This window comes from Benincasa hispida, chromosome 2 (assembly GCF_009727055.1).
Source record: "Benincasa hispida cultivar B227 chromosome 2, ASM972705v1, whole genome shotgun sequence".
Taxonomy (NCBI): domain Eukaryota; kingdom Viridiplantae; phylum Streptophyta; class Magnoliopsida; order Cucurbitales; family Cucurbitaceae; genus Benincasa; species Benincasa hispida.
Window position 1 is genome coordinate 8,445,078 of NC_052350.1, and position 26,977 is coordinate 8,472,054.

Consider the following 26,977-nt stretch of genomic DNA (forward strand, 5'->3'; position numbering starts at 1 on the left):
GATATGTGTTATGATCCTACTTTATTTATTTTTATGTAATATTACTAAGCTTTCATGCTTGTGTTTAATCGGTCTCTTTCTCGATTTGTGCTTAAGGGTGTATTTGGATTAACTTTTCAAGTGTTTAATTTTAAAAATAAGTCATTTTGGAAAAAAATTGAAGTATTTGACAACCACTCAAATAGCTTTTTAAACATTTTTAAAGTTCATTTTAAACAATTTTTATCAAAAGAGTTTAAATAAAAATGTGTTTTATTCTAGTCAATCTAAACATGCCCTAAGATTGCTCGTCTCCTTCAATTTGCCTTCTTGCTTGGCTGATGGTGAAGATTTGCACCATATCTTCTTTTAGTGCACTTTTTCCAAGCAATGTTGGTCGAGATTGTTTTCAATTTGTAATATTCAATGAGTGTTTCGTAATCTGTTCAAGGAGAACATTTTTCAGCTTTTGGTTGGCCCTATTTGAAATCCAAGTCTTAGTTATTATGCTCTAATGCAGTTAAAGCTCTCATTTCAGAGATGATTTGAAAGAAGTTCAAGCCTTTTCAGGATAAGCTTCCATAATTGATCGATTCAGCTCAAGTTAAAGCTTCTTTTAAGGCGCTCTCTTTCCAAATATTTTGAAGAATTTTCTACCCAAAATTTATGTTTGAAGTGGAAGGCTTGTACTTTTCCTGCTTAGTCTCTTGGTATTTTATTAGTTTTGGTAGTATTCGTTTTTTATTTTATTGTAATTTAAGCATTAGTCTCTTTTCATTATTTCAGTGAAAAGGCTTTAAAGAAAGAAACATTAAACATTCAATTATATGTCCAATAGATTTGAGAATTTTAAAAATGTTGAAAAGTCAGACTTATTAGGCACAAAAAAGAAAGTCTGGGGACTTATTACAAACAGAATAAAAAGGTGAGGGTCTTAATAGATACTCATTTTATCAGTTTTTAGATTTTAGATTTACTTTAGTTATTTTCGTTATTCGTATTACAATTGGTTAATTAAGTGGTTGGGTGGATTTCTATAACAACGAAATTTAAAGGAGTGGTCATAGTTTTAGCAATTTTTGGTAGTGGATTGTCTTAATTAAATTTGGAAAAATAGAATGTAAATTGCAAGGCTGTCTCCCGCTCATTTATGTACCTTGGCCTTCCTCTAGGGGCTACCCTAAACAATTAGCTTTTTGGCAACCAGTGATTGACAAAGTCCAAAGCAAATTGGACAAATGGAAGAGATATAACCTTTCAAGAGGAGGTCGCGCCACCCTTTGTAAGTCGGTTCTTTCTCATATACCAACCTACTATATGTCACTTTTTCAGATGCAGAAAAGGTGATTCGAACTCTAGAAAGAATATTGAGGGATTTTTTTTGGGAAGGGCATTCCAAAAGCAAAATAAATCATTTGGTTAAATGGAGTCTAGTTTCACAGTCCCAACAAGATGGTGGTCTTGGTATTGGTGGCTTGAAACTCAGAAATCAGAGCCTTCTAGCAAAATGGGGGTGGAGGTTCATCATTGAGGAAAACTCACTTTGGAGGAAAGTAATTATAAGCATTCATGGAAGAAGTAAGTTTGGTTGGCATACCAATGGTAAATTTTTCAGCAACCTTAGAAGCCCCTGGATTAACATCTCAAGATTCTGGTTAAAAGTGGATTCCTTGGCAGCCTTCAAAGTTGGTAACGGTGAAAGGGTAAGCTTTTGGTGTGATCCTTGGTTGGTTTTGGTTCCTCTAAAAATCTCATTCCCTAATCTCTTCTCCATCTCCACCAAACCCGAAGGTTCATTACAAGACTATTAGGATGAGACTTCAACCTCTTGGACTTTTTATTTTAGAAGATTGTTAAAGGATGAAGAGGCAGAAAACTTCCAGCTCTTGACTGGAAAACTCTATCACTGTAAACTTAATTTGCTTCCTGATAAAAGAAGGTGGTCTTTAGTACCAAGTGGGTTTTTCTCAATCAAGTCTCTTGTAAAGCATCTATCCTTCTCCTCCCCAATTGGTCCGCTACTAGAATCAACCTTATGGAAGTCTAAGAGTCCTAGGAGGGTAAATATACTGATATGGATCATGCTGAATGGCTCACTTAACAGTGCAGATATCCTCCAAAGGAAGATACCTACTCACTATATTTCTCCACAGGTTTGCTCTCTTTGTTGGGTAAACTCAGAATCTCTCTTACACTTGTTCTTCCGGTGTGTTTTTGTAGAAAATTGTTGGACAAATCTATTTAAGTACATCAATGTCAGCTAGGTTCTTGATAATGATTTTAAGGCTAATGTGCTTCAACTCTTGATTGGCCCATATTTGAAGAAGAAGCCAAGATTACTTTGGACCAACGCAGTTAAAGCTTTATTATCAGAACTTTGGTTCGAAAGGAATCAAAGAGTGTTTCAAGACAAAGCTTCTATTAGCTCCTTTAAATTTGATATCGCCTATATCAATGCCTCCTTTTGGTGCTCTCTTTCCAAAGCTTTTCAAGACTTCTCTATACAAGACATCAACCTCAATTGGAATGCCTTCATTTTCCCGCTCTCTTGATTTTGTAACAGCCTAGAGATGGTTATTAATTTTTAGTCTATCTTTCAATTGTAAGCCTTGTCATATGCAAGGTTTTCTTTATATTGTACTTAGCTATGGAATTCTAGTCCTTCTAGGAGATGACGAGAATGCTAGGGAGGTGTCAACCTAGTTGAGATGTCCTGGTGCATTTGCTGGTCCTTTTTGCGCTTTTTAGTGTGTTGGATTGTTTGCTCTTTATGTTTGTTTCCTTTCATTCACTTGTAACACCTTTCATTATCTTGATGAAGTGGTTTGTTTCATGTCCAAAAAAAGTATAGACCTTACTCTTAGAAGCGTGCTCAGAAGTCAGATTAGAAGAGGACAGAACCAATGCTATGAGTGGCACTAGCACCACCCATTTAGACTCTGCTACGTTTGGGACCAAGTCCTCTGGATCAGAGAGCGACAAACAGAATGGAAAGTCACCACCAATCTGTGAGCACTGTAAGAAACCATGGTACACCAAAGATCAGTACTGAAAATAGTTGCCAGCATGAAACCACTGAGGGTCTAAACATTCAATATCACCAAAATTTAAGTAAAAATTGCCACGATTTTCATCCTTAATTTCAATAGTTGCCGGCATGAAAACACTGAGGTTTCGTCTAACTTGAATTTTGGCTTCTAAACAATTAGTGAGGTTGAGAGTTTCTGAAGCTATCGATTCCAATCCCCCAAAGTAAGCACCTATGGCTTCAAACGTGTTTCTACACCAATAGTCCAGTGGAAGATTCTTGATTGATAACCAGCCCTCAAATCCTTTCATTACTAAGGGTCTGCCATGCCTTGACGGATTCCATTTTTCGAACGTCAAATGATAAGAACCAACTAACTGCTACTTGCCCGGGTATATAACTAGATCATTTAGATCACCATTACTGACCTTAATTAAAGCTTTATCTGCAAACAGGGGATTTATAGTTACAATGGAATTGAAGGCCTCACTTAACTCTTTTGTAATTTCCTTCCAATCGTTAAAAACCATGAGTCTTGAGATGATCCATAAACTACTAAAGTCTTCTTTGAATACTTCATGATCCTTTTGAATCCAAAAGGAGTTCTTGCTCTGTTCTCCCAACACCTGAACAGGGGACATCTCATGCGAATATGCATTAAACTTTGGTGGCTTAGAAACCAGATGAGGGAGCTCCTTTTTCCCTTTTAACACCTCTGAATAACTTCTTTCTTGATGATCCAAGAGAAGGAGGGAAGGGGGAGGAGGTGGCTGATCGAGAGTTATTGACCTGAACTAACTCAGAAGGGAGTTTACAGGAGGAAGAACTTACTTGTTGAACAGGGGGCTCTTTGAAGATGTGTATGCTGGCTTCAATCATGTCCTTGAATTCTTGCCATCCAGATTTGTCATCACCAAACGGAATGTGGATGTTCTTTCTTCCCCCTGAGGCTGGCCACACTGCACTGTGTAACGGTCATGCTTGTCCAGGGCCTGTTGCCCATGGCCGCATGCCCAATCCAACCCCCTTCTAGCTTACTTTCATATCCTGTATTGTATTAGCGTAGTTAGCTTGCTTTCTTTACATTTTCATTGTAAGTGACCACTCGCCCTTTTGCATATGCAAGCGGCGCCAGTTGGCTTTTTGTTCAGAATGCACTATTAGTGGATAAGACTAACCATCATTTCCTCATACCCGGAGTAGTACTCTATAAAGCCGTTGTTGTTGCTTATTGCTTTCTAGTCTACTACAATCTTTCTTTCTTTATTCACACTCACAATCATTTCTTACGAAAACCTTTTCTCTAAACCCGTTTTCTAAAACCGTTTTCCCTAAAACGGGGGTGGAGGTTGCAAGAGGCACTCGGTGTGCCATCGGCAGTCCGTAATCGAGTTGGCTGGCTTGTTCGTGAGCGGGAACAAGTGCCGCACAATCGCTAAGAGAAGCTTCCGAAAGAGCGATTGTGACACACTGCACACTCTACAAACCACTTATCTTTAACTCAAAATTTGGCTAAACGAATGAAACTCTGGTCTACTCTTTCCTTTAGTAAAAAGAATTCAAATGTTGGGCCAAACAGAAGTCTTCTAAAACTTTCTTTAAGCCACAGGGCTGAGACCATAGAAAGGAACATGGTTTGGCCTCTTTTCAAATCTTCACGAGGAACCCGGGTCCCTCTTGCCACATACAGAAAAAATGATCAAGAATGCTACAACTTTTGATCTCCATGGCAGAAAAGCGCACAGACACAAAACACAGAAAGCCGAGGGAAGGAAAACCGCCAGAGAGTGAAAGAGAGGAGGGAAACAGGAGGGAAAGGGGTGCGGTTAGGGTGAGGAGACATGGTAAGTACCGACGGGATGGGAAGAGGAGGGGTGGGAGGCTGAGTTGGGACGGGAGGGAGAGGAGGAGGGAGGGAGGAGAGACATTTTTTCGTCGCTAAAATGCCAAGGGGACCCCTTATCACCCTTCCCGACCCTTGTTCTTAACATGAATAAATTGTGCAAGAGCCTGAATATGAATCCTTAACCTCAAGGAGGCCTCCACCAAATAATTTAAGATTAATATAGTTAGAGATATCCAGTTTTCTCCCTTATTCTCGTAAGGTTTTAATTTAACAAATATGCTGTCCATAAAATGGACAAACAACATAGGTCCATAGGTTCAAATCCTAATAGTTTGTGCATAAAATAGGAATCTTGAAAAAAATCATGGGAAGCATGCTAATTTCAGAACCTATCATCATGTAACATGCCTAGTTTACATTTCTAATAGAAGTATTAGGGATTCCAATGGTATCAAAATTTCATCACTGAAATCTTACAGCATCTTGTCGCAAATCATCATTTCCTGATTTTGCAAGTTGTCGGTATCTGTGGCCATCTGAACCTTCGCATTCAATCACTTTGGGAGCGTTTATGCCATTCATAATCCTGCATATATATAGATATATTTATATATTTTTTAAATTTTAAAAATTAGTCGATGAATTTTTCTGGATGCCACAAATAACTTCCAAACCACAATTCATTAAGCAAGTCTGCAGGACAGAATAAAAACTACATACCTAACTGTATCAGCCAAGCCTTTGAAATATGGGAAGGAACCTTCCTGATATTGACAACTTCGGTCAACTGGAAAGGTAGCCGTCACCACAGGTACCTGATGGTCAAATACAAGGAGGAAGAAAATTTCAAAGATTTTACTACGAAGAAAAGAGAGTATTAAAATTGTCAATCTTCGCATGACTTAACTAGTTAAGACATATAAGCTCGAAGATATGAGGTTTGAAAAGGGTGTACTAAAATGCCACATAGAAACGCAATTAGGAAAACATGACAAGGAGCTTTAACTTATATACAAATGTGTTATAAATAAATCTTATTCATATTCCCACGAGTTTTACAAAGATGAGAACATTATTTCATTAGATAACTCTTCGGGGGATTTTCAAAAATAGAAAAATAAGGGAAACTATTTACACAAAATAACAAAATTTTAATGTTCTTTGATAGTAGAGACTGATAGAGGCTGATAGAAATCTATCGGTGATAGAAACTGATAGAAGTTTTTCACCGATAAATGCTAATAGAAGTCTATCAGTACCTATCAGTATTCTTTTTGCTATTTATGCAAATAGTTTCACATTTTTTCTCTATCTATGAAAATTTCCCCAACTCTTCCTTTTTTTTTTTTTTTTTTTTTTTTTCAATAATATAAGATACAAAATTCCGTATTAAATTTTAATTGTAGTGCTATTACATAGATTTGGATACATAAAATAATTAATATGACAAGTATGAACTAATCTAAAATCTAATCACTGATTAAATACAAGAAAATATTTCACAAACTCAAAATTTATAAATCTGCACTTCATTTCCAGACTTCCTAAGCCTGCAGTCCAAACACAGGTTTCTTAAACTCAAACTACCTAAACCTCCCAGCCTAACCCACAGGCTTAGCATTCCAAACCTACGCACCAAACGCCCCCAAAAGGTCTTCAAATAGATTAAATTTTACCCGATAAACTATAAAGAGTAATCCCCTAATTCCCAGAAAAAGTAATTAGATTACCGTTAGGATCAAGAAACATATAAACTACGTGCATTAACCTAACACCCTAAGAACCTAAGAAATGGAGCGAGAAGCACCTACAAGTTCCAATGGCGGAAGACTACGCAGTTCTCTTGGAAGCATCATCCTTTTATTAGTATCCTGCTTTTGCGATTGAGTCAAGGAAATCATCACTATTTCTTCACAGAAGGTCGTAGATAAATATTGAAAAGTGAACCAAGTAGGACTTCTTATCCCAGGGTAGAAAGAAGCATAGTCGCAAATTTTCATGACATACCTCTCTCCTTGTCTCCAGTTCTGCAAGCTTGATATAGATTTCTACCATTTGCTTGACCTATGTTCATAGGCTTAATTTATATAAATATGTGTGTCAAGTTTCAAATAGAACCATATATTGAAGAAAAAGTCACGGTTCCATGAAATACCTGTCTAATCAGAGCTCCATGGTTGGATGACAGCTCCTTTAATAGATACTCTGCTGCAAATTTTTTGTCCATATCCACAATAAATGAGTTTCTGCTGCGTTGTTTGTCTTTAACACGGTCACCGTTTGCCAGGGCAAGAAGCTGCAGAAATCAGAGGGAATCATTTTTGTTTGTTCGATTATTTTTTTAGGCTACACAGCAATGTAAAAAAAAGCATAGGCAGTAAAAATTAAGTCAAATACCTGAAATATAGTGTGGTATGGATGGTCTATAGCCATTTTTTTTACGAGAGAAACCAAGGCTACCTGCACAGTTTGAAGGTCTGATCAACCCAAACAACAAATGCCAAAAGAGACCTAACCACTCCCTCAAGAACCTGAAAATTGTTTGGTCCTTGACCATCCTTTGCGCAGCCCATTCTTGAAGCAATTTGGTAAACCAGAGGTATAAATTTATACGACTGAACCTACAGGATGTTCAAATTATATTAAACACTCCTTTCTTTTCCTGGGATATGACATGAATTAAATTCTCAAAATAACAGGAAGAACTGTTTTAACTACTAGCAGCTTATATTTCATATAAAAACTACGTGAGAACTGAGAAGTGTACTGTAATAATGCATCTAACCAAAAAAATTGTCGATATACCTCAGCAATTGTGCTCCGCATGTTATTTATGACATTTTGCCTAGAAGAAAGGCTGAACCACAATGAAACTAGTCGAAACACCTGGAATCAGTATGTCCAATTGATGAAGAAAGAAAACTTTAGTTAACCTATTGACTTTATCTTGAATAGAGAACTGGACAAGTAGTACATACCACTCTCACGTCATATTTGTCACCAACCTCCAAGCATCGTTTATATCCTTCTAATGCTAGGCTGAGAAAATTGTCTCGGTCATCCTGACAAAAATTGCAGGAAAAAAAAAAAAAAAAACAGACTTTGTTGGACTTGCCTATCTTTTGAGAGGGTAAAAAATATATTGATCTATTTTGATATTGCAACATAGTTCTTATATCATAGAAGAGATACCCAGTACAAATAAGGAAGGAAAATAACAAAGAAAAGTATTGACAATGAATATTTACATAAATGTTCCTAAATAACAGATATTCCAACAGCATATAGAAACAAAGAGCCTAAAGTTCCATAGAAACATGAAGACATGAAGCATGGATTCTATTTTGGGTGACATGTCCATGGATCAGCAACGGGCTTCTTGGCTTCTATGATACACAGAAAAGCCTTAACCCTCTGCTTACATAGCAAACTACTGCTTAATCTACTCTCATACGCTCATTTACCATAAAGAGTTCTTATCATTAAATATTAAAAAAAAAGAAAAGAAAAGAAAATAAAAATTACATTATTTTTTTTTTAAAATATCAGTAAATTAGATAAACATGGATTCCTTTATAAAGGGAAGGAAGAATTGCCAAAACTCTCTGAATTCTAAAATCTTTAACACATACACACATAGGCGTGTATATTTATGTCAATATAAAGAGAGCAACGATAATGATTTTTGAGTACGTCTCTTATTTCATGTCTAAATATATTGAATTATCAGTTAAAACGTCTGTGTCCTCGTCCATGCTTCAAAAAATGGACAAAAACACAAAACAACATATCCACAATTTATAAATTATCAAACAAGGTTATGTTCATATTAGAAAAGTTCAACATTTCACACAGCCAAATCACAAACTGAACGTAAAGTATGAAAGAGAAGCTTAATTAGGATACTTTTCAACTGTAAAATGTCAAAATACCTGCAATTTGTCTGCCTCTTCCCTGTCCATGGAAAGTTGCTTTTGTAATTCTTGTATTTTCACTGTAAAGTCAGTCTTCTCTCCCTATATTGAAGTGCAGATAAAATATTGTTATATAGAGGTCTAACTTTGAAAGGAACATAATATTCGTATTCCTATAGCATAAACAAAAAAGAAAGAGAAAAGGAAAGAAACCATCTTATTATAGGGGGGAAGTCCCAGTACGAGGAAAAAAAAAGAAGAATAAGAATAAAATGAACGATAGATTATTACAGCTGACATAAATATTTACCACTGACATTTACTGAGAATAAACCAACAAAAGGTAATATATCTCCCCATAGATATAGCAACAAAAAGTTCAGTGATGACCAAATATCTTGCGGTTAGTTTGATAATAATTTTCTCTCTCTGAACATTATGCTCATTTACTAATGTTCTTTTGGTTTTCCATATCAATTTTCCAAAACAAAAATAAACAGATCCAAGTATCTTTTCAAAAGTGAAAATTAATAACACCTGATTGTTTATTTAGGAACTTCTTGTTATAGTATATATGTAAATATAAGAGCTTATTAGTCTTTTGTCCTTTATTGTAATTCTACCGAGTTTAGGGCTTCCATGTATATTCATATATTGAACTCGTGTATAGAATGAGTGAGGAGTTCTCTCATATTCTGGTCTAACATTATCACTTCTCACAAGACCTCACAAAAAAAGAAAATAAAATAAATAATCAATAAATAATAAATAATAAATAATCATTATCAAACAGGCATCTAAAGGTGATTTAACATGGTTGGTCCTGATTTGATCAACGTGTTCAATAATATTTACTGAATGCACAGAAGTGAAATGACAAAATAAGACAAAATATATGTATACACATTAAAGAGCATGTCTTTAAAACCCAAGCCAACCAGTAATATAGTGGGCCAATAGTTTCAAGACTGAGAGAAGGGAGGGATGAACCTTTGTTGAACTTTTTAGTCGTCTAATGAGTGCTTCCAACTCCATTGTCTGCAAGGCCATAAGATGTTGGTAAAAATGATAAATAATAGTTCATTATAAGTTCCTTTGACGCTTGATTCCATATTTTACTTGAGTCACTACCTTATGCTTCCTCAGATGCATTGCTGCTTGCCATTCATTAGAGTTGAGTCTTTCTTCATAACTCCTAAACAAAGCATCAGCATAATGTGCAAGATGAAAATGAGTCTGGCTCTGTCTCCCAACTGATTTCTTAGTAAGGAACTCCTGACCCTCAGCAAGAGATACTGCCGGTTTTAGGTACTTCTCTAGAATAGTTCTTGAACTGTACTTAGCCATACACAGAAAGAGCTTACAGTTAAATAACGATACTGGTACAAAAGGCTTCTCTCATTTCTTATCACCAAAATAAAATCTAATAAAATAAATCAAGACAATTGAAAGATGTAACTTCCTTAATTCATGGAAAGAATATATTACTTGCTCGATCTAGTTTCAGCTAGCCACTTCCCCACCAAGCGTAATACATCTGAAGCTTCCTCACTGGATTGGAAGTGTTGCGAAACATGTTCTGCAAGGCTAATTGCCATTGAGTGCTGCCCTTGGGCACGCAACAGCTTTGCTTCTTCAAGCTGCTTGTGCAAACAACGAAGTGAATAATTTAGTATCTCTTTTGGATCCCGTAAAAAGAAAACCATCATCACTTTAGTATCATGCACATGATTGAACAAAATATTAGACATTGCCAAGTTCAACAACATTGACGAGGAATAGAAGTTGTGTACCCTTCCAAGCCAATACAGTGCTGAGTTCTCTTCTGCCTCTCGAAGACAGAGAGACTTTAACTCATGTAAGGCGTCAGCCGCTTGAGAATATCTAGATCCCTGAAAATTAAAAAACTATAGATCAGAAAATTGAACCAAATTGCAGCTTCCAGATGGTATTGTATTATGTACCTTGCGAAGGGTGGAAGCAGATTGCAAAAGATGTTGCACCATACAATCCTTACTTTTCAAAACCTGAAGTAGAACTCGACGAAATGCTATAAAAGGTTCTAATAAATCCATATGTAGTTGAGTACTTTTCAGAATACAGCTCCAATCAGAATTCAGCAAAGATAACTAGATCAACAGTTAAACTTTGTTAAACAACAATCCTCAATTTCTGATAGGTATCTTGGAACATGAAGGAAAAAAAACGAATAAAGAAGCAATCCCTATGTATGTTTATCAGTTAAACATACACTGAAGCATCACAATTATGTCAGGCAATGACATTTTGTATATGAATAAAATAGAGGTTAACGGTCATATTTTGTGAAGGAGCTTCAAATAGTCAGATGACACTATTAGTTGAGCAACTAAAGAAAATTGAGGTAATAGTCCAGTTGATGCACAAGGAGCAGGTACTACCCTTCGGTACATATACAATTTGTCTCCTTAAAAGGAAAGGAAGAAGTAATATATTTCTTCATTATTCATTTACTTTCTTCACATAAAATAAACTGTCAACCTTTGCAATTGAATTGGAGGCCCCAGTCACTCTTATTGTGATCAGTGAAAATTTCACGAGGTAGAGATGAGACAAAAGAATAATAAGAGTAACTGTACCATCATAGTGAACCTTTGGAACTTTCAAATGGTAAGGAAAAAAGAATTTAAAAAGAATTATATGAAATGTAACTGATGAAAACAAATGATTTTACGTGTAATTAATTTCAGAAAACGTGTGTTTTCTTTCTTAAATGAAATAGAAGTTTTCCTCACAAAATCCCCTTTCTTATTTCTTATCAATAAAAGCGATGAAAACACATGATTTTACGTGTAATTAATTTAAAAAAATATACTAAGTAACCATTATCATAGGAGCCTCACTTTATTATGAAGAAAATAGCAAGAGAACGGATTTATGTGAAAACCCTAATAGATAAACATTGCGGGTGTTGAAAAAAGTTGTTTTAGCCCTAAGGGCATTTTTGTCTTTTTCAAGGTGTCTACAGTTTTAGGGTTTCTGTAGCTATTTATATCTGAGTTTGGGAGTTTTGTAAAGTGTAACAAAATTAATAAAATATCCTTCGAAGTGACAATAGGATAGCTGAACGGAAAAATCGCCACCTTATTGAGGTGGCACGATCTTTCATGATTCCTGCGTCCTTACCGTCGTACCTATGGGGAGATGCTGTGCTTACTGCAGCTCATCTCATCAATTGAATGCCCTCCCGTGTGCTAAAATTCCAAACACCTATTGAGTGTTTTAAAGAGTCGTTCTCGTCCACTCGTCTTTTCCCTAATATCCCCCTTAGGGTGTTTGCCTGTACTGTCTTTGTTCATAATCATGGTCCTCACCAGAATAAGTCCGCTCCTCGTGCTCAAAAGTGTGTGTTTGTTGGGTATCCACTCCACCAATGGGGCTACAAGTGTTTTTCAACCTTCCTCCAGAAGTACTTTGTCACTATGGACGCCACTTTTCTCGAGGATAAACACTTTTTTCCCGTTAATCCTCTTCAAGGGAGACCGCTAGTGAAGAGACTAACACAACCACCTATTATGTTCCCTTAGACCTTCATCCTTAACCTATCCCTGAAGCAAATGACTCTGTCCTTCCTACGAAACAGGTGTTCTGGATTACTACAGGAAGAATCTTAGAAAGGAAATAGTTCCCCTGGTTGCTCCTCTGGAAGTTGTCCAAGAGTTAGAACCGGAACGAGCTCAAGGTACCTTTGTTCCATCCGATAATGAGTGTGTTGAGGGTAATGTGGTTGAGGGTGATGCAATCAATGTGATGAACTCTGACAATGTCGAGATTGGCAATGAAAATAAGCTATCAGGAGATACACAGGAAACTGAAAGCTTGCAACAGAAGGATGAGTGTGATTCTTACTCTCAACCGTGCACTGATAAACAGGTAGACAAACCTGGTGAGTATGATGCTACTCTTGATCTGCCGATTGCTCTATGCAAAGGAACTAAATCATGTACTAGTCACTCTATGCAGAGTTTTTTGTCCTACCGTAATTTATCTTCGGGATTTAAGGCCTTTACTACCAACCTGGATAATGTGATGATACCGAGCAGTGTGCATAAGGTTATGGAAGTTCCTGAGTGGAGAGCTGCAGTTATGAAAGAAATGCGAGCGCTTGAAACGAATAAAACTTGGGATCTGGCTGTGCTCCCTAAAATACACAAAACCGTCGGATGCAAGTGGGTGTTCACGATGAAGTACAAATCTGATAAGACTATTGACAGATACAAGGCCAGGCTGGTTGCAAAAGGGTTTACCCAGACATATGGAGTAGATTACTCACAAACCTTCTCTCCGGTGGCAAAACTTAACACGATTCGAGTTCTTCTCTTAGTTGCTATAAACAAAGACTGGCCTTTACATCAACTAGATGTAAAGAATGCATTTCTGAATGGTGAATTAAAAGAAGAGGTCTATATGAGCCCGCCTCTAGGTTTTGAAGCAAGGTTTGATAATTGAGTTTGCAAACTAAAGAAATCTCTAAGATAGGTTCACAACTTTCGTTAAATCCCAGGGGTTTGATAATCTCTAAGAGAGCTTGGTTCGATAGGTTCATGACTTTCGTTAAATCCCAGGGGTTTGTTCAAGGGCATTCTGATCATACCCTGTTTACTAAGAGATCGACATCAGGGAAGGTAGCTATTCTGATTGTCTATGTTGATGACATCATTTTATCCGGTGATGATACAACTGAGATTGTCAGGTTAAAACAGAGGATGCCAAATGAATTTGAAATCAAAGACCTTGGCAGTCTGAGATACTTTCTTGGAATGGAGGTAGCAAGGTCAAAAGAAGGAATCTCTGTTTCTCAACGGAAGTATACTCTTGACGTTGAAAGAAACAGAAATGACTAGGTGTAAACTTGCAGATACGTCGGTCGAAGTCAATAGCAAGTTGGGAGATTTTGGTGAAGATGTCCCTGTTAACAAGGAGCGGTATCAACGTCTCATGGGGAAATTGATTTACCCCTCACACACCAGACCTGATATATCTTCTGCAGTCAGCATGGTTAGTCAATTTATGCAGGCTTCGTGTGAGAGATACATGGAGGCTGTTACTCGGATTTTGAGATATTTGAAGTCTACTCTTGGAAAAGGATTGGTGTTCAGAAAGCATGACAAGAGGTGCATTGAAGCATACACGACTCAGACTGGGCAGGTTCTATTACAGATAGGAAGTCCACATCGGGGTACTATACCTTTGTGTGGGGAAATCTAGTTACCTGGCGAAGTAAGAAACAAGGCACTGTTGCTAGAAGTGGTGCTGAAGCAGAGTACAAAGCTATGTGCCTGGGAATTTTTGAAGAAATATGGTTTAAGAAGGTTCTGACTGATCTTCATCAGGAAAGTCATGGCTCTATGAAACCGTACTATGATAATAAGGCTGCTATCAATATCGCTAACAATCCTGTTCAACACGACAGAATCAAACATGTGGAAATTGACAGGCACTTTATCAAAGAGAAGCTGGACAGTGGCAGTATCTATATTTTCCCTATATTTCATCAAGTCAACAGATCGCCGATGTTCTCACCAAAGGGCTACCAAGACAGAAATTCGACACCTATGTTAGCAAGTTGGATCTTATTGATATCTATGCTCCAACTTGAGGGGGAGTGTTGAAAAATGTTGTTTTAGCCCTAAGGGTATTTTTGTCTTTTCTAAGGTGTCTACAGTTTTAGGGTTTCTGTAGTTATTTATATCTGAGTCTGGGGATCTTGTAAATTGTAACAAAATTAATAAAATATCTCTTTCGTGATTTTTTCTCCTTGGTCTAGGATTTTCCACGTTAAAATCTTGTCTCCTTCTCCCCGTTTCAATAACGAGCACTGGGTAAGAATTTACTATTAATCTATGATTTGAAGGCGGAGAATTGCCAGAATATTATAAATAGTATTTAAGGTTTAGGATAAAAGGAGATAATGGAGGTGAAGGATGGAGAAGGTAAGAGTTTTGTTTTGTTTTGTTTTTTGTTTTTGTTTTTTTAATTTTTAACAGATTTTTATGTTTTTAATTTTGTATTTTAATGTTTTTGTTATTCAAGTTTTTATTATTTTTTTATTTAAAATAAACTAAAGATATATATATATATATATTTTTTTTAAAAAAAGCAATATCACATCATACTCATAATTTAATAAATTTAAGCCGCACCACATCAACGTGAAAAATGAAAATAATAAAAATGTACATAGTATTGGGAAAATACTCAATGTCTTTTAGATGAGAAAGTCACAGATATATAGGGGTATAAGATAACCCTAAACTAAGGTATGCACAACTACAATAAAGAACAACTGGACATAATAACATATATTATAAAAAAGGAATGTCCACTCATCACTACACTCCAAAGAGTTGATGACAAGGACCAAAAGGTCCAAAAGTGTTAACAGGACTAAAAATGAGATCACATGCACATCGGATTGAGGATTACCTGGTCCATTGTGGGAATCACATGATCTGAGAACACTTTCGGATTCCCATGAAGAAAAATTGAATCTTCAGAATCCATCCAACGTAATCCCCAAGCCAAGCCCAGATGATAAAAGATCTGCATAGGCAGACAGAAGAAAATACAAACTCGGTAATCATGTAATTAGAAAATTAGTCACATATTCAAATAAACTACAAGAATACTTTGTAAGATTCGATCAAGCTATAGGAATCAAATAAAAACTTTTGGAACCATAGAGATCAAATTGCAATTAATCCCAAATCATAAGAACCAAATTTAAAATTTTAATACTATAGAAGCTAAATTAAAAATCAACCTTAACCCATAAGACCAAATTAGAACATTTCAAACCATTGGACTAAATTCAAAATCAGCCAAAAACAAATTGAAACCTCATTTCTTCCCAAATTAATATTGATTTTCATTTAACTTCTACAAGTGAGAGGAGTATTAAAACATTGATAGAACTAAAAAAAAAACCCATCAGTTGGGTTGATTGGTGCCTAAACAAAATCAGCCCAAACCACAAGGACCAAATTTGTAAATGTCATTTAGCCCAAAAAAAAAGAACAAATTGAAAACGCAGAAATCCGTTCAATGTGCTATAAAGCATGATGGAGAACAGTTCAAACTTCAAATCTAATATCTGGTGAGGATGAAACACTCAATCCAAGAAAATCTTTGTTCTCACAGTCCTGGGAATTGACGAGATGGTGCATCCTCATCCTCCATGGGTCATTTATCTCATAAAGCAAGATATAAGTTACGCACCTGAAGCTTAATTATAGTTGAATATATATATTCGGTGCTTTCTTCACTTGCATGAGTTATGGACCACACTAACTCCTACAATAAACTATGAGTCAGTACACAAACAATTCTGATCTCAGTCAATGCAGATAGAAGAGACAAATATTACCCGCTTTGAATCTTTGAACCTTATATAAAATTCATCAAAGTCTCCTTCTTCCAATGCCCGCAAACAACTAATATTCAGCATGCAGAACCCAGAAACGTCATCATTGTAAAATACAAAATAATAGTATTACTATTAGGTAAAATTTACCACACTTCTAATAAATCTTTGTTTGGATATATTAAGTATTTGGGTTCATTAGACAATGTTTGGGTTGTGTGGGGAAGTGCATAGTGAAATTTGGATTTATATAACTTGTGTTTGAATTGTAGAAAGGAATGATTTCATTAAAGTTGAGTTTGTACACGTTGGAGAAATTTGGGTTTGTATAACTTAGTTTAGATTGTACAAAGGAAGAACTTCATTACACTTTTGAAAAGGAAACGATACTTTAAATTTTGAAAAGGAAACAAGAAATTAATTTTTTTTTAAAAAAATTATAACATTTACTCATGAGAAATGGGTTAATCACACGAAAGAAAGGGAAGACAACCTACTGGCCAGGGGAAGAGGGCCCACCCCCCACAACAAGAAAACTACTTTACAAATATTTAATTATTCATGCAATTTTTTTTAATATATATATTTACCATAGCAATCTTAGAGAGAGTGCAAAATCTATTTGAATCATTTCCAATCTATGGCATAATGCTATAATGTACAGATTGATGTGAGAGACAGTGCAAGGGCTTGTATTATGAAATGCTACATTGTGGGAAAAGAACATGAAAAACCAAGTGGCAAGAAAAATTGATACGAGTAGAAAGGAAGACAAATGAAAAATTAGGAAAAAGCAAAATACTTCCGAAACAAAGTGGGATAAAGGAGTAGCTCCAAGAAACTCAAGATGATATTATTAATAATGAATCAAAGATGATGGCTAAAAGCCAATTTATATAAGACTGAAGCAGCTGGTTCTAGGTAACCTGGGCAGCCAGTTACAATTTGTTAAAAACTAAGGTAGCCGTTGTGATAACCTGGGCAACTGGTTACAAGAAGTCTAACTGAATTAAACTAACAAGATAAACACTAAGCTTCCTACGTCATGGGACCATGGCAGCCTTGTTATGGGGCCGTGCATCCCCCCCTATGGCATGAAATTTCAGATACTGAAACAAAATGTTCCAATGAATCAATGATTGGATAACTTAAGTTAGGAAGATTCCAATTAGTGGAAGTGCCACATTGCTTTCAAAAACATTTATTGATCCACTCTAATACATAAAACAAAGACGGAAGTTGGATGGCAGGGAAGTCTTCTAGTTCGGTGCACACTAAAACAAAAAGAGACTTGACAGAGCAGGAAATTGAGTCCTGTATTATCTAGCCCCCACAGACAATATCATCCAGTCCTAAGCCAACAGATTATGTATGTCTTAATTGTACTTTTTTGTGGGACAAGATCGATATATGTATACATGTAAAGGCCTGAGTTAAATTACAAGTACAAGGAGGGACTAATTCTAGGATGTTATTTCATGGACTCTCCTCCGTTTGGCTGATAGCCACTCAAATTCGAAGTAAATAGTGGTTAGATTTGGCTTTTAAATGAGAAATTCCAAAATTCAAAGTAGATAGTAGTTAGATTTGCAGTGTTCAGTCAACCATTCGATGTAGCTTGGTGTCATGGGATCTCAAATGATAACAAAGCCTAATGATAAGAGATTGAAAAATGGGTTGCTGGTTTAGCAACTTTGGTTTTTGCATCAAATACCTATGCAGGTTTTCGTTGAAATGAATATTCTTGTTTTGACAACTTGATGAACCAGAATCAGGTCCTGCATAAAGCAAGGAGAAATCCCAGTTTCCTGCACGCCAGGCAGCTTCATACTGTACCCATACGATCACACAATATTCAGCTTGATTAAATTATACAACTATGGACACATAGTAAACAATGAAACAAGCTGATAATATAACCAAGGATTATAATATCGGTTGATATATTCATAAAAAGAAGGAAGACCTAAAACTTAAAAGGAAAAAATCCTATCACAATAAATACAATATAACTAAAGCAAATATTTAAGGCATAAGTTAACAAATAGTAAGATCTATAGCATAGTTTAAACCTAAACTAATAACTATATCAATTTAAACCCCAAACTTTTTGTAGATGTATCAATTTAAGCACCGAATTCTTTCAATTAAACTTCTAAAGTGTTATAAATGAATCGATTAAAAAATATTTATTAAGATTATATTTGTAAATTGTCCATGCACTCAATTCTTACACATTATGGACTTCTTCATATATCGAATTAATAAAGTAGACAATTATAATTGATGCATGGACAATTTTCAAAGGAAATCTTAATTGAGAGTCTTAATTGATTTGCTTATGAATGTTTAGGGTCTAATTAATAAATTATAAGTTTCACACGATGTTTATCCAAACATAACGTAATGAAGGATGTAAATTGATACACTTACGAAATTTCAAGATTTAAATTGATACAATTTTAGTTCAAGTTTAAAATAAATAAAACCTCATTCCCAAATGCTCTCTCCTCTCCCCAAACCTTCCCTCCGACCTTTTTCTTCCCATCCCACCTTCATACAAGCTCCGATTATTCCCCATCTTCCTTCCTTACATCCATTCTTTTTTCTATGGAGGTGAAAAGTTGTATTATTTTTTATCATTTCTTTTGTACGTGGCAAGATGGCAATGGTTTCTTAGTGGAAGATATGAAAAGGGGCCAGAAAGTATTCTTCTCAGTGACTATGGCATAGTGGCTCGATACCAGCATGAAAAGGTTATCGAGTGGTCAAACTTTTGAGTCCTTTTTACTTAAGGAAAAAGTTGATCAAAGTGTAATTTTTCTTTCAAAATTTCGTGACAATGAACGTTGGTTTGTGGAGTGTGCGGTCTGACTTTCAACTGGAAGGAGGAAGAATATTCACATTCCTTATTGAGATGGCAAGTCATGTTGGCAAGAGTTCAAATAAATGGTTAGCTTTTATATTAATATGTTGATTATTTCCTTTATTGTGAAATTTTATATTGTACTTATTGTATTATATTTGCTATATTTTATTCTTTCCTTATTTGAATTATTTTATTCTTTCCTTATTTGTAATTGGGTATTTCTTCTATTTAAGAAACTCTTTTCTCCTAAGATTAATAGGAGAAAAGATTAATCGTTTTTAGCATAGCATCAGAGTAACAAAATTTTTGAAACCCTAAAAATCCAAAAAAAAAAAGAAAAAAACCCTATTTTTTTCTTTTTGAAACCCTAGTAAAAGACCAATCTTCTGCTGACGGTTGCCGCTGTCCGTCAGCTATAATTTTCCTAGTTGTTGGTTCGTTTAAGCCTTTGTGTTTTTTTTTTTTCAGATCTACTGATCTTGTATTCTAGGTTTCCTTTCTTTCAACGATATGTCGGACACTAAGGTACCCATCATTCGAGTTTACGACAATCATGGACATTCAATCAGTACCACTGTCCAAATAACTACCATTCGACTCAATGGGGATAATTTTCTTCGTTGGTCCCAAAGTTTTCGAATGTATATTCGTGGACAAGGGAAGATTGGTTACATCACAGGAGAAAAAACCAATCCTAATCCAGATGACCCTTCATTCGCCGGATGGGACGCTGAAAACTCCATGATTATGACTTGGCTTGTCAATTCCATAGTCGAAGATATTGGTTGTAACTACATGTGTTACTCTACTGTCAAGGAATTAGGGATAGTGTAACTCAGAATTCTGATTTGGGCAACCAGTCACAAGTATTTGAGTTGAACTTAAAATTGGGTGATATACGACAAGGAACTAGCTCCGTTACACAATACTTTCACTCATTAAAAAGGATTTGGCAAGACCTTGACCTCTAGGACCAAAAGCACTATAGGAAAACTGTTGAAGATGGTCATATTTACAAATTCCTTGCCGGCATCAATGTTGAGTTCGATGAAGTTAGAGGTAGAATACTTGGAAAAACTACTCTTCAAACTATTAATGATGTTTTTTCTGAAGTTCGCAGGGAAGAAAGCCGCAGGAATGTTATGATTTGCAAAAAACCTATTGACTCAGTTGAATGCTCTGTGTTGGTGACTGAAAATATTGCAATGAAGGCTTATAATCAATCCAAGAAGCCACATGAAAAGCCTCGTGTCTGGTGCGAGCATTGCAATAAACCTTGACATACACGTGAAACTTGTTGGAACCTTCATGGAAAACCTACGAATTGGAAAAGTTCTAAGCAACATGCCTCTAAGGATAATGTTGTTGACTTCAACCTGTTTAACAAAGAGCAAATTGATCAAATTCTAAAGCTGCTACAAACCAATTCATCAACTGGTAATCCTAGTGTTTCCTTGGCACAAGCAGGTACTTGTCCTCAAGCTCACTCTTGCCTTAATTCATCTCCATAGATTATAGACTCTGGAGCTTCTAATCATATGACCGGTTCCTCTTGTTTATTTGAATCATATTCTCTTGTGTATTGCAATGAAAAAATTCACATTGTCGATGGCAGCTTCACCTCTATTGCAGGAAAAGGAACTATTCCTTTGACTACAAAACTTATATTACGTTTTGTCCTTCATGTTTCAAAATTAGCCTGTAATTTGTTGTATGTTAGTAAACTCTCTAAGGATGCTAATTGTCGTGTCATCTTTTGTGAAACTCGTTGTATCTTTTAGGATCAGGAATCGGGGGGACGATTGAACATGCTAGGATGATTGATGGTCTCTATTACTTTGATGAAGTTTCTGCTAGTCATAAAAAAGTTCAGGGCTTGAGTAGTGTTTGTTCTCCTTCTGTTAAAGAAACTATCATGCTTTGGCATTGTAGATTAGGGCATCCAAATTCCTTTTATTTAAAGTATCTGTTTCCCGATTTATTTAAAAGAATTGATTGTTCAGTTTTTCAATGTGAAAGTTGCATTTTTGCCAAACATCATCGATACCTATTTGCCTAAACCGTACAAGGCTTCATCACCTTTTTCCTTAATTCATACTGATGTTTGGGGTCCGTCTAAAGTCTTAATTCATAGTGGTAAGTGTTGGTTTGTTACCTTTATAGATGACCACAATCGTTTAACTTGGCTTTATTTGTTAACAAAAAAGTAAGAGGTAAAAGAGGATTTTGTTCGGTTTTACAATATGATAAAGACTCAATTTCAAACTAAAATTCAAATTCTTCACTCTGATAACGGCACTGAATATTTCAATGAACAATTAACCAATTTTTTGTAAGAAAAAGGGCATTTTTCATCAAGCTACGTGTCGTGACATGCCTCAGCAGAATGGCATTGTTGAGCGAAAGAATAGACACTTACTTGAAGTTGCTCGTGCCCTTATGTTCTCTATGAATGTTCCAAAATTTTTGTGGGGTGATGTCGTTCTTACAATTGCATATCTGATCAATCGAATGCCATCTAAGGTTTTGAATTTTAAAACTCCTCTTAATCACTTCAATGAGTTTTTTCCTAATAACCGACTGTCTTCAGATTTACCAATTAAATTGTTTAGGTGTACTGCTTATGTCCACACTTCTCCTCTTTCTCGAACTAAGCTTGATCCTCGAGCCACTAAATGCATTTTTGTAGCTATGTTTCTCATAAGAAAGCTTATAAATGTTTTGATCCTTTGAACCACAAGTATTTTGGGAGTATGGGTGTGTCTTTTTTTGGAAAATCAACCTTTTTTGGGTCCATATTTTCTTCAGGGGGAGATATCTAACCTTGGAGATAATTTTTGGGATACTTTATCTCTTCCAAACATCAGTGGTCCTGCCATTATGAGCTCTAATCCTTCGATACCAAGTATGGAGAGTTCTTCTTCAGGGGGAGAAACACTACAAAATGACTCTACAAGTCTAAATCCTGAACTTCGGGTTTATACTAGAAGAAACTTGACTCAAAGATTCCGAGATCAGACAATTGACTTATCACAGGACCAATCAAATACTCCGATGAATGATCCTGAAGATCCAGGTATTAGACACTCTACTCCTATTTCTCCTAGTTCTTCATCTCCTTCTAATCCTTACCCGATGTCTCTGATCTTCATATTCCAATTGCCCATAGGAAAGGTACTCGTAAATGCACCAAATATCCCATTGAAAACTATCATTCTTATCATAGGTTATCCGACTATCATAAAGCCTTCACATCCAAAATAACCAACCTATTTGTTCCAAAGAATATACAGAAAGCCCTAAATAATTTGAATTGGAAATTAGCAGTGATGGAAGAGTTCAATGCACTGAAACAAAATTGCACATGGGACATAGTCGAACTACCAAAAGATAAGAAGACGATGGGATGCAAATGGGTGTTCACTGTAAAATGTAAAGCTAATGGTAGTATTGAAAGGTACAAGGCCAGATTGGTTGCCAAGGGGTTCATTTAGACCTATGGCATTGATTATCAAGAAACATTTGCTCTAGTAGCTAAAATTAATTCTATTAGAATCATGTTGCCTGTGACAGTTAATTTTGATTGGCTTCTTTTTCAACTTGAGGTGAAGAATGCCTTTCTCAATGGGGATCTTGAAGAAGAGATTTTCATGGACTTGCCACCTGGTTTTAAGGTGGATCTCGGGATTAACAAAGTGTGCAAGTTAAAGAAATCATTATATGGGCTTAAACAATCTCCCAGAGCATGGTTTGAACCGTTTGGAAAGGCAGTCACAAGCTATGGATTCAGTCAAAGTCAAGCTGATCATACTATGTTCTATAAACATATGGAAGTGGTAAGTTTGTCGTTTTGATAGTGTATGTTGATGATATCATTCTTATAGGTAATGATGAGACAGGACTGGATATCTTGAAGAAAAACCTTACTAATGATTTTCAAATCAAGGACCTGGGAACCTTAAAGTATTTCCTAGGAATGGAGTTTGCCAGATCAAAAAATGGCATTCTTATCAACCAGAGAAAGTATATTCTTAACCTACTGAATGAGACAGGTTTACTTGCAAGATAGCAGAAACTCCTATCGAGCAAAATTTAAAATTGGTTGCTGCAACTGAAAAAGAAGTAAAAGAAAAGGAAAAGTACCAGAGGCTTGTAGGGAGACTCATATACCTCTCTCACACACGTCCTAATATTGCTTTCACAGTTAATGTAGTAAGTCAGTTCATGCATGCTCCTGGGTCAGTTCACTTTGAAGTAGTTTATAGGATTTTGAGATATTTGAAAAGTACTCCAGGAAAAGGTACATTATTCATGAAGCATGACCACCTAAACATTGAGGTTTACAATGATGCTGATTGGGCAGGAAGCACGACTGATAGAAGATCTACTTCGGGGTATTGCTCTTTTGTTGGAGGAAATCTGGTTACTTGGCGAAGTAAAAAACAAAGTGTGGTTGCAAGAAGTAGTGCTGAAGTAGAATTTAGGGCATTAGCCCATGGTATTTTTGAGTGCATATGGATAAGAAGACTATTGGAAGAATTGAATTTCTCTCCGACAATGCCTATACGCATCTATTGTGATAACAAGTCAGCAATTTCCATTGCCAACAATCCAATCCTTCATGATAGGACCAAACATATTGAAGTTGATAAACACTTCATAAAGGAAAAGATTGATGCAGGAATAATATGCATTCCCTTTCTCCCGACAACAGAGCAAATTGCAAATGTGTTAACCAAAGGTCTTCCAAAGTGGCAATTCAACAAGTTGATTGACAAGCTGGCTATGAATGATATCTTCAAACCAGCTTGAGGGGGAGTGTTGATTATTTCCTTATTGTGAAATTTTATATTGTATTTATTGTATTATATTTGCTGTATTTTATTCTTTCCTTATTTGTAATTATTTTGTTCTTTCCTTGTTTGTAAGTGGGTATTTTTCTTCTATTTAAGAAACCCTTTCCTCCTAAGATTAATAAGAGAAAAGAATAATGGTTTTTAGCATAATAGACCCCTGACCTTCCCTGTTCATTCAGATAATATTCAACATCCAATTACTGGGGAAAAGTTTGATTATGAGGCTAAGGTTGGTAAGCGAATTTTTGCTGCATCAAATTTTGCTTTGGAGTGGAAAAGCTCATATGCAGAAGTCATTAAACAAGGTAGTTAAAATTTTAAGCATACCCATCGTAGTCCTTCAACATATCGGGTTAAGAAGGAATCAGAAGTTTTGAACTTGAGCTTGAATTCCTCGTTTGTGGTTTCTAGATTGCATGCTCACTATTGATGGTTGGATGTGAAGACTGCTTTGGAGGAACACTTTCATACTCGAGTTTTAATCAATCCATTCATGGATGACAAAGCACTATTGAAAGTCGATATTGATCAAAAAATTTTCAAGAATATTGGTAGATGGCAACGATTTGGCAAACTTCATTTAAAGATGGATGTTTGGTCAAACAAGGCATTTTCTAGACCAAACTTGATTTGTAGTTATGGAGGCTGGATACGTATAAAAAAATTACCTTTAGCATTTTGGGAAAGCTCAGTATTTTATGCAATTAGACAACAATTAGGAGGTTTGATTAGCATTTCATCCCAAACTTTTAATTGTTTGGATTGTTCTTCAGCTATGATCAAAGTTGAAAAGAATGTTTGTGGTTATATTCCAGCATCAATGAGTATAAAAGATTTAAATCTGGGAGATTTTACCATCATTTTTTAGGCATTAGAAGATTGAAAAACTCAAGATTTGAAGTGTTCGAACTTGTAAATATGCTCGAGTTTGATTCTTCAAATTCTATTGACCAAGACTGAATATTAAAAGCACTGAAAGATGAAATGCATTTAGAAAAAGAGAAGTTCATAGAGTTTGCCATGGAAATTGATGAAAAAGTTGAAATTTCTTGATAGGTGAGATGGAAAGTCTCAGAATGTTGAAGAATGTACTGCTGTGAACGACATTATTGCAGAGGAGTTGAACGGTCATTGGAAAAGGAAGAGTCCTTTGCAACGGAAGTTGGGAAGTCTCAGAATGTAGCATCCTCGATTGTTGCAGAGACAGTTGAAGACTCATTAGCTATAGCGGTCAAGCAGAAGTCCCAAGAATTAACTATAGATGAGTTACCTAATAATGTCTTAAAGAAGAAAGAGAATTCTGGAAGGAAGAGATCAACAGTTGACTTAGCAAATGAGTTAGATGAAATAATATTAAAGAGGAAAGAGACTGTTGAATATCCTTGTTGATGTAATACATGAGAAAGGGGAATATGAAGGATTCTTAGTTGTTAAGGATAAGGTTCATGTTTTAATCCTCCAATATGCGGACGATACATTAATATTTTGTAAAGAAGATGATGAAAGTTTGAAGGCATTAATTAATGCCATTGAATTATTTCAATGATGTTCGGGACAAAAGGTTAATTGAGACAAATCTGCATTATGTGGAGTGAATATTGATGAAAACAGAGTGTTGGACACTGCTTCCAGCTTGAATTGCAAAACAGAAACATTACCTTTTCATTATCTTGGTCTTCCTCTTAGAGGATATCCAAGAAAGGTATCTTTTTGGCAGCCAATTATTGATAAAATCCATAAGAAGCTGGATAGATGGAGGCGTTTTAATTTATCAAGGGGTGGTAAACTTACTTTGAACAAGGCAGTTCTCCCAAATATCCCAATTCATTATATGTCTTCCTTTGCAATGCCTTCGAAAATCATGTCAGAAATAGAGAAGATCATGAGAAATTTCTTTTGGGAAGGATCTGACGGAAGCATTCACCTTGTCAAATGAGAGTCTCCAAAGAAAAAAAACACGGAGGCCTTGGTTTTGGTGATCTAAAAAACCGAGATGTGGCATTGTTTGCAAAATAGGGAAGGCGGTTTACGCATGAGAAAGAAGCTCTTTGGTGTAAGGTAGTAAAAAGTATCCATGGAATTGAATCCTTTGGGTGGCACACAGCTGGAAAAGAAGGGAGAAACCTTAGCCTCGGATTACTATTTCCTGGATTTGGCAACAAGTTGCAACGTTTGCATCCTTTAACCTTGGTAATGGTTTTAGAATTTCTTTTTGGCAAAACAGCTGGTTGAGTTCCTCTCCATTGTGTTTCTTGTTTCCAAGATTGTACAAAATCGCTTAGTCTCCTGATGGTTCCGTTTTTCAACATTGGGATTCAACTACTTTATCGTAGTCAATTAACTTTAAAAGATTATTAAAAGATGAAAGAAATGCATGATTTTTAAAATCTTCCACTTTTATTAGAAGGGAAAAGGATAGTTGAAAGGCAAGATTGTAGATCTTGGTCTTTACATGCTTCAGGTGTATTTTCGGTGAAGTCATCATTCAGGCATTTGAACTCATCTTCCCTGATGGACAGTAAGTTGCACAAACACTTATGGAAATCAAGCTGCCCAAGGAGAATAAATATCATAATTTGGGTAATGCTTTATGGTTCTCTCAATTATTCACAATCTCTTAAAAGAAAGCTGTCAAACCATTATCTATTGCCCCTCAATCTGCCCCGTGTATGCAGAACTCTGAAACAGTCGGCATATTTTCTTTGATTGTCAATACTTTTTGGAAATATGGAGGAAGTTATTTGCAAAATTTAATCTTCATTGGCTTTTTAGCAATGTTTTTAAGGAGAATGTGGCTCAAATTGTCATTGGCCCTTTAAAAGCTCATTCGCTTCAGTTATGGATTAATGCAGTTAAAGTAGTTCCGTCAGAAATTTGGTTTGAGAGAAGTCAGCGTATTTTTCAAGAAAAGTCACTTGAATTGTCATTGGTCAAATTGTCATTGGTCCTTCTTTAAAAGCTCATTTGCTTCAGTTATGGATTAATGCAGTTAAAGTAGTTCTGTCAGAAATTTGGTTTGAGAGAAATCAGCGTATTTTTCAAGACAAGTCACTTGAATGGATTGATCATTATGAGATTGTAAG

The 26,977-nt window shown here is 35.8% G+C and overlaps 1 protein-coding gene across 6 annotated transcripts in view; it reads right to left on the reverse strand.

The window, feature by feature from the left end:
- LOC120070992 (serine/threonine-protein kinase ATM) overlaps positions 1 to 26,977 on the reverse strand; it is a 145,571-nt gene that overhangs the window by 17,254 nt on the left and 101,340 nt on the right. For 3 of the 6 annotated variants that reach the window (XR_005480101.1, XM_039022968.1, XM_039022967.1), the window contains exons 51-69: positions 17,884 to 17,999; positions 16,173 to 16,239; positions 16,025 to 16,099; positions 15,233 to 15,349; positions 10,732 to 10,896; positions 10,561 to 10,659; positions 10,256 to 10,407; positions 9,899 to 10,100; positions 9,758 to 9,805; positions 8,786 to 8,869; positions 7,832 to 7,915; positions 7,659 to 7,739; positions 7,385 to 7,474; positions 7,251 to 7,313; positions 7,009 to 7,149; positions 6,861 to 6,917; positions 6,665 to 6,724; positions 5,574 to 5,668; positions 5,331 to 5,439 (exon numbers count right to left, since the gene is read on the reverse strand). Coding sequence is in view for 3 of the 6 variants with exons in the window: in XM_039022968.1 (XP_038878896.1) it covers positions 5,331 to 5,439; positions 5,574 to 5,668; positions 6,665 to 6,724; positions 6,861 to 6,917; positions 7,009 to 7,149; positions 7,251 to 7,313; positions 7,385 to 7,474; positions 7,659 to 7,739; positions 7,832 to 7,915; positions 8,786 to 8,869; positions 9,758 to 9,805; positions 9,899 to 10,100; positions 10,256 to 10,407; positions 10,561 to 10,659; positions 10,732 to 10,896; positions 15,233 to 15,349; positions 16,025 to 16,099; positions 16,173 to 16,239; positions 17,884 to 17,999 (1,905 nt within the window). In the remaining 3 variants the exon portion in view is untranslated. Of the gene's footprint in view, positions 1 to 5,330; positions 5,440 to 5,573; positions 5,669 to 6,660; positions 6,725 to 6,860; positions 6,918 to 7,008; positions 7,150 to 7,250; positions 7,314 to 7,384; positions 7,475 to 7,658; positions 7,740 to 7,831; positions 7,916 to 8,785; positions 8,870 to 9,757; positions 9,806 to 9,898; positions 10,101 to 10,255; positions 10,408 to 10,560; positions 10,660 to 10,731; positions 10,897 to 15,232; positions 15,350 to 16,024; positions 16,100 to 16,172; positions 16,240 to 17,883; positions 18,000 to 26,977 lie in introns of those variants that run through there. The other 3 variants (XM_039022969.1, XR_005480102.1, XR_005480103.1) reach the window with 3 other exon arrangements.